The following is a 10668-nucleotide window of genomic DNA, read 5'->3' as shown; positions in this document are numbered from 1 at the left end:
CCAAAGAGCCCAGTACTTGCTAGGATCTGTGTGGCTGGGGAGCAGCCTTGCTGAAAGGGACCTGGGGGTCCTGGTGGACAACAAGCTGGCTGTGAGTCACCAGTGTGCCCCTGTAGCACCAAAGGCAAATCGGATCCTGGGCTGCATCCTCAGAAGCATTACTAGCAGCGGTAGAGATGTGAGCATCCCACTCTACTCAGTGCTTGTCGGGTTCCAGTTCCGGCCCCCACAATTCAAGAAAGATGTGGACAGACTGCGGAGGGTCCAAAGGACAGTCACAAAGATGATCAAAGGGCTGGAGAACCTGCTCTATGAGGAACAACTGAGGGTGTTAGGTCTTTTCTCCCTGGAGAAGAGAAGGCTCAGGGGGACCTCATTACTGTATTCCTGTATTTAAAGGCTGGCTACAAAGAGGACAGAGACCCTCTCTTCACAAGGAGCCACATGGAGAAGACAAGGGGCAACAGGAACAAGCTGCACTGGCAGAGGTTTCATATCGACATAAGAAATGAATTTTTTACAGTAAGAACAATCATTCAGTGGAACAACCTCCCCAATGACACGGTGGAGTCCCCATCACTGGAGGTTTTCAAGAGGCGATTGAACAGGGTGCTAGATAATCTCATCTAGGCTCATCTAGGAAAGGTTGGACCAGATGATCTTTTGAGGTCCCTTCCAACATGGGCTGTTCTGTGACTCTATTCTATTCAAATTATCATTTACATCTTAATTTTAGCGTGTGAGGTTACAATTCTATGTCTAGTGTACAGCTGAGTTTTATTTAGGATTTATCGTGTATTGGGCAAAGAATATGTTCTTACAATAGTGTCAATGCAGTAGCCAGTTGACTTGTACATGATAGAGATCCCAACCTCTGAAGAGCTCGGGAGCTCAGGGAAATATTTACACCATCATTCCACAGGCAAGAAGCCAAGACACATCCAAGGGCAATGGCATTCAGCTCAGGTATCCCGGGAGTGGGTGGCAAACCAAGAGCTGAATGCAGAGTTCCTGCCCTGCACCTTTTTGCACAAGACTCTTCTTGTCCACGCTCTTCCTCGAAGAACATCCAGCAGAAAACAGAGACATTCTGGTCTTCTCAAGTGGGCTTGAATAAGTTGAAAACTGCTTTCCTGTTAGGTGCTGCAGAAGACACTTCAACCTGGAAAAGAGATGAATGAGTGGAAATATCACGGAGGTCTATACAGTCACGAGTGGCATGGGAAGCATGACTAAGGAATGACTGCTTAATGTTTCATCCATTGCAAGGGCTAGCTGATAGGTAGTACATTCAGAACCGACAAGTGAAAGTATTTTTCATAAGATGTGTTCAAATTGTGCAACTCCTTGCCACAGAAAATTAGAGGCTTAAAGTTTACATGGTCTCAAGGAGAGACTGGACAAATTAGTGAAACAGAAATCCATTGTGTGCTGTTAAAAACAAAATATTTTTCCTGGGTCAGGAACTCCCTAACAAATTGTCAGAAAGTTGGAAAGTCATCTGGGGAAGTATGAAAAAAATGTTTTGTCTATTTTCATCCTATTCCTGAGGAACAGCTTTCGGCCACTATTGGAGGCGTGATGCTGGGCTAGACAGATTTTTGGACCATCCCGGAACAGCCCTGCTTGGATTCTTGGGAGCTGACAGAGAGGTCAGGGGTGGAAAGAGGGAGCCAGGAATTCTACAAAACTGCTCTCTTAATTTTTTCTGAAAACCTGCCTGTCGAAATGGATGCCAATTCACAAAGTGAAAAATTTCCTCAGTGTTTCTCCAAGACAGTCTAAAAGAGTAACCACCCCGAAGAGTCAAATCAGTAGCATCTTTGGCCCCAGAGGAAAGAACATGGCAAAAAGATCATTCTGGATCAAGTAGAAGTCAAGACTGCAACAAGAAACTTTGAAGTCCCCCTACTGAGTTCCTGGAAGGAGACTAGACTTAAAAAACCCATACCATGCTTTGGGTCATGATTTCCACAGCCAGAGGAGCCACAGTCTATCCCAGGCTATTGCTGCGAGTACCCTCAGGAGCAATTAACTACACGGATTCACCCTATCAACAATGGCACGAATAAGGTCGCTCCTGGATGTAATATCTGTGTGCTGGGCAGCGAGCCACGCGCAACGTCAGGCGAGCTCTACAGAAGAAGGATTTGGCTGCAAACCTGCCAGTGCTGCAAAGTGTGTAATATTGAAAACCCAGAAGGACAAGGAGCGTTTGGCATCATGAGACCTACATTCTGCGGGAACTCTTGGGCTATCAACGCAGGATCTGTGAGCGGGTTAGTCAGTCCAGCTCCCTGTTCTGAAAAGGCAGAAACTGAATCAGAGAGAGCAATGAAGTTTTCTTAAGGGAATTAGAAATAATTTCGTTTGTTTGTTTACAGTTTATTATTCTGTTCCCTACTCTCCTTGACCGCTAAGCCATTTCTGGTTCACCTTTCGCTACTGACCAATTCTTTCCTCCAGTTAACACCCAGAAACCCTCATATATATTTTTCTCTCTTCCTCGGTTTCTTTTAAATCCCAGTGACTAATCTACTGTCTCTTTTCTTCCTCCCAGCTCTCGGCTCTGGGTTGTTTTTGATTGGACCCTTGTTAACAGCTTCGTTGTTTCCCTGTATCCATACACAGAGCGCAGCTGCACGCTCTCCCTCTCAACCGCAGGAGAAATCAGAAAATAAAGTCCCCCCGAGAGGGGCCAGCCTGTCTCTTCCGTAACAAGCCGTAGCAGCTTCTGCAAAATGACTGCCTCCATGGGCAGAGACAAATTTGGGGCTCAGAGTGTACAGACATAATAATTACCAGAAATACATCACAACCTCCTCTCCTGGCATTAGTCAGGCCATTCCTAAATCACAAGGTGCAGTCTCTTTCTCACTCCTGACTCTCTGGGTACAAAAACTTTTGCTTTCTGTCACTCTCTCTCAGTACACTGCAATCTTTCTCCACAAAATTGTAAATGATAACACCTGCTGGGGCTCTTATTTGTTCATTCGCCGTATCTCTGGCTGCTCCCTGTGTGAGATATTACGCCCACACAGAGGTATGAAATATACAGTAGCTGCTTGTGAAACTTCTATATGAAAGATGCAATGAGTATAAATAATGGCATTGTTCCGACGTTCTTCATCTTGTATCTGACAGAACAAGTTCAAGAAACTCCAGGAACGCTCTAAAGCTGATGGAGAAGTCATTCACGCCGTACCAGTGTAGCTGAAAACAAATGAGCAGGACTGCTCTGGACATCCTGTTTCCCTTTCACGACCAGAATGTATTCATGCTTCAAGTCATACCATATTCATATTCATATTTACTTTAATGATTCATAAACATCCTAGGTTCCAGAAGCTTCTAATTAACTCATCTATTTAGTGTCGTTAACAGATGCTCAGAGAGTGATTTATCGTACAATACCGGATCACACCAACATATAAATCCAGCCAATTGAATTGGCAGGCAGGCTGTGTAAGTATCTGCTGCTGGTAGATGAGACTCTGCCCTAAATTCAGCATTAATGCCCTGCAGACTGTGGCTGAAGCAGTATTGTTTTTTTCTTCTATGACTCTGCACATGTAGCATACATTGTACTGTACAACACTGGTTATTTCCCTCTCTCTTAAAAAAAGATTGTGAGGTACTGCATAGGATTCAAGGTATATATTTATCCTGCCTGAGAAAAGAGGAAATCAATAGCCCCAAAGTTTTCGCTCAAGCTCCTTGTAATTTACCTCTGGCCTTCTGTAGTTTCAAAACCAAAACCAGTCCCTCTGACATGCTACAGCAAAATGACCCTAAACTTTATTAGAAAAGTCACACTGGGGACCCTGTCTATACCAGAGATGTGGCCAGATCTCCAGACCATTTATTGATAAACCAGGGAGTGGGACGGGCCACCCTGGCTTTGGGCGGAACGTGGAGCTGAACACCTCCAACAGCAGAGTTAGCTCTACAGGTACTCCCACAGCGGTGTTTTACACAACGCCTGGGGACGCTCCCAGTGACTCGCGCTGCTGAGTATTAGAGGGGCTAGAATCACTTCGAGCCTGGGCCAGCTAAACCTCCTCCAAACCCTGGCAGGCAGAGGCAGCACAGCCAGACAGCGTCCGCACGGGGCCCTTCGCAGGCAGCCACGCTGGTGGGCACTACGAGAGCCCAGCTCGGACAGAGCCTGTCCATGCCAGCCGGGCTCGGTGTTACAGCCTGCTCTTAGCGTTACTCATTTAACGATATAAATACAGCCCGCCAGCTTTGGCCTGGCGGACTTGTTTTACTTGGAAACTAGGGTGGGGTGGGTTTTTTTTCCAAATTTCAAGATGGTAACAACACATGGTCTGATTTTCTCTGCTCGTTGCCTAGGCAGGAGCTCTCTTCCAAAACCGAAAGGCAAGTTATTTACCTTGCTGGAGGAGAGCTGCAGCTATGCTGCAGACAAATTTTACAGCTTTTCTCTGAAGAGCTCACGCCCTTTTCATTCCAGTTCTTCCCAATGGCAACACCATGACTCAGTTTGTGTTAACAAAATACTAAGGAAACACAGATAAATATTGTTTTAAATTCCTTAAGGTGGGAGTCATTAGAAGACTGTTAAAATATCCTTTTTTGCAGTAATTATGTTTTTGTCTGTCTGTAGTCTTCAAAAAAGGTACATTTAAGCTTTGTGTTTCAACTGCACTGAAAGGGACTGTTGTAAATAATTAGGGTGTTTTTTCTGCTCAATTTTAAAAACAATATTTATAGTAAAGATACTGGGTTTTAATATACTTTTGACTTGGAATGAGATTTTGAAGATGAACCCTCTCTGCTGTCTGCTCCAAGCTTTACTTATAGCAGTCCTTTCTGCGGGTGGGTTTGGGGAGGGGGAAGAAATACAAGCAATATTTAAGGAACAAAGGGAAGCAAAACTACATTAATATGGCACTGTGCCCAAATAAGTGAAGGAGAAGGGAATATGACAGCTTAAGAAAGGTGATATACATTAAACAAATATGCTGCATTAAGGAATTTCTAGGAGTAATTAGATTTCTCCTCAGGACTCACTATTAGCAATCAATGTAGGAACAATACCAGGATGAGCGTGACTGTTTTTAATTTTTAATTAAAACTTTCACCTTGAGTATAGCAGCCTTCCTTGCTGCTTCCATCTCTTGCGGTCAGTTCTCAAGGTGCACGTGGTCTCCCATATGGAACAGTAAAGGCGCAGTCCACTCCTAACAAGCTGCGTTGCAGTGAACAGCTTCGACCTGGGGCTACAGGAGGAGCGTACTGTGCTGCAAGTACAGAGCGCACTGGTGCACCTCTCCTGCGCTGCCTGGAGGAAATCTCTGCAGATTTTAGGGAATGACCCTGCAGTTTCCGCTAAGACTGGCCAACTCCCATCACTCAAGCTGGGTTCTCAAACTCCATGAAACAACTGTCCTTATAATTTGAAAAGCCAACAGAAAGCATCATACATTATAGCTGTGTATGTATTCCAGACATTCAAGAACCTGTGCAGATAATGCACATATGAGAATCACTTTGCAATCATATGATGCATAGGTTGAAGGATTATTTAAAAAACATGGCTTAAACTCATGTAAGTGAAGAAACAGAAAGCTTTCCTTCTAAGAATTACATCTCGGTTAAGTAGAAACGCACTGAGAAAAGTTAAAAATCTGGTAAGAGATGACTGGGAACAGTTAGAGCTCCCCTGTGCCACAGCACACGTGCTCTACTGCATACCCCTGCATTATGACCTCTCAGTCACTCACTTCTGCCTCCTAACGCCACCAAACATGCAAGGTACAGGAAACAGCTACTAAAGAAAATCAGGTACTTGAAACCATTTTGGCAGCTCTCTCCTCCAACCCAGTTCTGTTCAGTTCATAACCTTTCAGAACAGTGAAACAAGTGCAGCAGGGTCTGAGTCCATCACCATCAGCTGTCTGTATTTCAGGACTCCTCCACAGCTGTGCTATACTGTGATAGCATTAGGTGTTAGCCAGTGCTTTGATTCCGCATTTTCAAGTTGCATTCTTCCTATTTAAAAAGGAAGAACAAACTAGAGATAAACTAGACACTCTAGAGATGCCATTATAATGTCAGGAATATCAACACAATTGCACGCCCTCCAGGACCTTCTTAATAAAGATCATACACAACAGACACACCAGTTCACATGGAGTTTACAGACTAATTTAGGCTGGAAGGGACTCCTTGAGGGCATCTGGTCACTTTGCAAAAGAGTTAACTTTTGTATTCAAACAATACAGATAAATAAGTTACTATGCTCTTTTAGGTCAGTTCCACATTCTGTAACAGAACAACTGTCAAAACTAGTTTTAGTAAGAATAGCAACCCAGATTTAGAAAGAAGTCTACTATCCCACCAAAACCCATATGAAACCCAGGAAGCATTTCTACAAAATTGCTACCGCTCCTGTGAACTCTCTGACAGGAATCAAGATGCTGGAGAGAATAATGAAACATGAGGGTTCCTAAATATTTTGTCACAAACCCAATTCCTGAACAGCAGAATAAATTATTAGGATGGTAACCTGCAAATGTTGAGATGCAGTAATAAGCAGTACCACCTCATAAAAATAAGTTTTAATATTAACAACTTGCTTTCACATGACTGCATATTAATCTTTCTTTTTGCAAAGTTCAAACAATGTTCAAGTCCTGCACTGTTTACAAAGATGGGTTTATTCTTCTTCATTCTTCTGCACTGACTGCATGGCTTCTGCTTTAACTCTGTTTCGCTTTCTTTTTCTTCTTTTCTTCTTTTCAGCAGAAGGCTCCTGACCCTCCTGTGTTTTCTTCTTCTTCTTCTTCAAACAGCTGAGAGGATTGGGGCCGCCTGCCCTTTTACGTTTTCTTCTCTTTTCACCCTCTTGCTTTGCTAGTCCTTCTTTTTCTTTAAGCTGCACAATACTTTGTTTTTGATGCTCTGGAACAAGCTGATTTGTCTGCAACTGTTGAACAAATGCCAAAGATTTAGGAGAAGGTTTGTCTAGCACCATAGTGTTCTGAATAATAAAGAGGAGAGGAACGCCAGCCTTCTTTTTCACTTTGTTTGCTAAATCCTGGTCCTGTAAAATTAAATACTTTAGTCAATATTTTGGGATTAAACGGTATTTGCAATTCAAATGCACCTACTTCTAATACAAAACTATGAAGATAAATTACACTATGAAAAAGATAAGAAACTTAATCTGGAAGATATACCTGGCAGTCCCTTTCAGAGCAATTTAAATTTTAATTTCTCTCCTTCTAATTAGCTGTACTTCTGATGGAAAATTTATTAATGTTTCCTTTTTTCATGCATGTATAAGCATACATGCATTTTTTGAGGAAAAAGTCCCAGTTCATTGGTATGTAGTACACCACAAGAAGTAAGATAATTTCTTCTATAACAAGTCATTTTAAACTCCTTGTATCTTACATAAGTATACTGAATGTTACGGTAAACCATTTTATATACTATATATAATTTACACATACAGTCCCAATAACACACCTAAGAAAAAAACCTGCCTTTCTTATTTGTAGACAAGTTCTACCTTTATTCTTTAGTTAAAACCTCCAAAATGTCTTAAAATTGAAGTTATATGGTCATTTAACACTTAATTTCACTTTCCAGACTACTGTGCAACAGTTCAGGGCAGGGGATGCACATGCAAGCAATATGCAAATCAACATTCATCAGTTGTTTTCTTACATGTCAATAGGTAGTCAGTATGTTTTCTACACTTTCTGCTAAACTAAGCAATATCCTTCTAGGGTAAAAATACCTAGCCGTTCAAGTAAGACTAAAGATTCCCTACTTCATAATTAGCAAATACATTTAAGAGCAAGTAAGGCTTTACAAGATTAATTCCCACAAGCTATTTAAAAATCTCATAATCAAGGTTTCTGTAGGTTTCCTTATCCTTAGGTATCAAAGGATCACTTCAAATGAGATGGAGTTACGTTTCCCATGACCATTTACCTGTGTGGCAATAAAGAAGTGATGAGGGTTGCCTTCTTCAATCATAGAAAGTAAACAGGCCGAACCACTCACAGGATCCTTGTGGTGAGAACAGTTTCGAACTTGAAATCTTTGGGCAATTAATTTTGCTCCATACAGTGCTTTCCCCAGTGATTCCAGTTCTTTTAGAACACATCTGAAAACCAAAACCAACAGTGTTTTATAAAGGAGAAAATAACTACACACTTTTTACAACAACGAAAGGTTGACGTGAGTTAATTAGAAATGAGCAATGCTCAGTTGTTCAGGCTCTGTGATTTGTAAATGGCACCCAATAATCTGAAAGCAGTAGCCCATCTGAAGACATCAGCAAGATTTCCTCAGTTCCAGTTATATTAAGTTATATTAAATACATATACATTAAGTTATATTAAATGATTTAAAAATATTTCGTATCAGTGACAATGCTAGAGCCCTTACATTTATGTTTGGATATCACCTAGCACATGAACTACTACTTAACAAATAAAATTACTTGAATTAGTACAAACCAATTAATCCCTGCATGCAAGTTAAACTCTGTATTGACATCCATCACCTTGCTTCAAACTTGCTATCAGAATCCAACCGACTCAAGCAAAAGAAGAAAAAAGATTGTCCATATGATTAAAAATCTGGAAGCTTATGGCTCCACAACATTCCAGCTAGACAATAAAACACAAACCTAAAATCCTCCTCTTAGCAGCACTTAGAGCAGCTGTTCACACAGGACAGCACAGCTGTCTATGAGGACGCTAGCTTGTATACTCAGAAACGAACAGGAGATGAAACTTAACTTACTTTGGCCACTGAGTCTTACTATTAAATGTGGAGAGTGGTAGGAACGTATGGGCTTGAAAATACAGGTTCAAGGATATGGTAGCATGGTGATTAATCAGAAGTGAGCATGCCAAAAACATCTTTGGAACTTTTATTTAGTTTACATTTCTTTCCAAAATAACTGCAAGATCTTAAATAAAACTATTTTTCTTTCCAGAAATGAAAGTTCAGCCTTTGAGGACAGTCTTTGTGGAGACTTGAGCCTGTTCTTTTTGTAAAGACTCTCATGGCAAGCCAGCTCATTTCCTCAGGAAAGCTCTGGTCATACCATTGAGGTGCTGCCTCACCAACCAAGCATTCTGACAGCAGAGAAAGCGAGTCCATTCAGCCGTCCTAAGTGAAAACAGGTCAAAAAGACCTATAGATGTCGCTGACAGAAGGAAGCAAGAAGTGACATTTAGACATGACTAGAATTCAGTTTGGATCAAAGTGATTCCTGAACCTTTCACAGGTGAGGTCATGACTCGATACTTTCTACTGCTTAGAAATACAGGCCAGTTCTGTATGCTTTGCAAGATGGCTCAGTGTTTAATTTTTGTAGCCTAGGGTATACATCTTCCTGGTATTTTCAGTACCTGCCTCCATGATGAGCAATTGGTTATTCTGTCATTGCAGAAATCCAAATGAGGGAGATTTTATCATAAGCGATATACAAAGTCAAGTAAAAACAAAGGCAACTTCAAGGCAACTTAGTGTGCATGCTTTACTTCCACGCCTTTGTCTAGCACATCCTTGTTCTCCCTTGAGAAGAGCTACTTGGGGAAACAATCCCTTACTGGCAGGTTGAAACTCCAGACAAGCAGTAACTCCCTCCCTGCCCAAAGAGATCTGAGCTTGCCTCTGTTATTCTCACTTCGCTCAGAAGACGCAGGCTGTGGGAAGAGGCCCACGCAGAAGTCCCTCACACACCGGGGCTACCCCTCGCCCCACCTCATCCCTCAACAGTTTCTGCCATTTTCGGAAAGGCAGCTGATACTGAAAGAAGATACTGTCCTTCCGCAAGTTAACTACAGCCCACAGCGCTACCTCCTCACCACAGCCGCCGCCCTCGGCCCCACAACCACGCCAGCCCACAGCCCCACGGCTCCCACCCCACCGCCGGCGCTGGCCGAACCGAGGCCGAGGGCCCGCGGGCACAAACGCCCGACTCCCGCGCGCGTGCGCACTGCGCCCCGCGCCCGCCCGACTCCGGGCGACCCGGGCATGCGCACTGCGGCTCGCTCCCCCGTGGTCTCCCGCCCCCCCCCCCCCCCGCCCCCGCCGGGCACGCGCACGGGGGCTGCCCGGCGGCCGCTGCAGCGGCGGCGCCGGCCGCGCCCTACCGGGTGGTGCAGAGCTGCGCGGCGCCGTCCAGGTACCCGGGCAGCTGCTCCCGGATCTGGATCTTGTTGCGGAGCGCGGCCTGGCAGAAGGTGCCGTCCAGCAGCACCTGGAAGGGCTCGCGGAAGTGGAAGTTGTGCTTGTAGAAGCCCATGTTCTTCTTGGCGTGCTTCTGCCGCGTCAGCTTCATGGCGCCGCCGGTTCCCCCGGAAGCTGCGCCGGGCCCGGCCGCCGCGGCGGAGCGGGGCGGGGGCGGGGCCTGCCGCGGCCCCCCGCCCCCCGGAGGCTGAGGGAGCCGGGGCCTGGGGCAGCGCGCTGGCGGGCATGGCCGCCTGCCTCGCCTGGCCTGGCCAGGCCCGCGGTTACGCTCTGCCCCAGGGCGCTGCCGGCCCGTGTCTGGCTCCCTTTGCCTCACTGGCCAGGCTGGCGTGCGCCGCGGCTGGGCCTGCGGTGTGGCCGCGGCCCGGGGGCTGTGGTGCCTGTCTCGTGGCTGTGCCGCCTGCCCGCCGTGCGTGAGGC

At 44.8% G+C, this 10668-nt stretch overlaps 1 protein-coding gene across 2 annotated transcripts; it reads right to left on the bottom strand.

Annotated features, from left to right (window-relative positions):
- Positions 1–6629: 6629 nt before the first annotated feature.
- UTP23 (UTP23 small subunit processome component) lies at positions 6630–10406 on the bottom strand. 2 transcript variants are annotated; one of them, XM_075495167.1, is made up of 3 exons: positions 10152–10406; positions 7972–8146; positions 6630–7072 (listed from the first exon to the last, which is right to left on the bottom strand). In XM_075495167.1, the coding sequence occupies exons 1-3, from the start codon at positions 10337–10339 to the stop codon at positions 6686–6688; spliced, it is 750 nt and encodes a 249-aa protein (XP_075351282.1). In that variant the 5' UTR covers positions 10340–10406; the 3' UTR covers positions 6630–6685. The 2 variants fall into 2 exon arrangements, with proteins under 2 accessions (XP_075351282.1, XP_075351283.1); XM_075495168.1 differs by lacking the exon at positions 10152–10406 and adding an exon at positions 8791–9375.
- Positions 10407–10668: the final 262 nt, after the last annotated feature.

This window comes from Mycteria americana, chromosome 2, assembly GCF_035582795.1.
Source record: "Mycteria americana isolate JAX WOST 10 ecotype Jacksonville Zoo and Gardens chromosome 2, USCA_MyAme_1.0, whole genome shotgun sequence".
In the NCBI taxonomy this organism is placed as follows: Eukaryota; Metazoa; Chordata; class Aves; order Ciconiiformes; family Ciconiidae; genus Mycteria; species Mycteria americana.
Note: the sequence above shows the minus strand (reverse complement) of the source record. Positions and strands in the feature narration are given on the sequence as shown.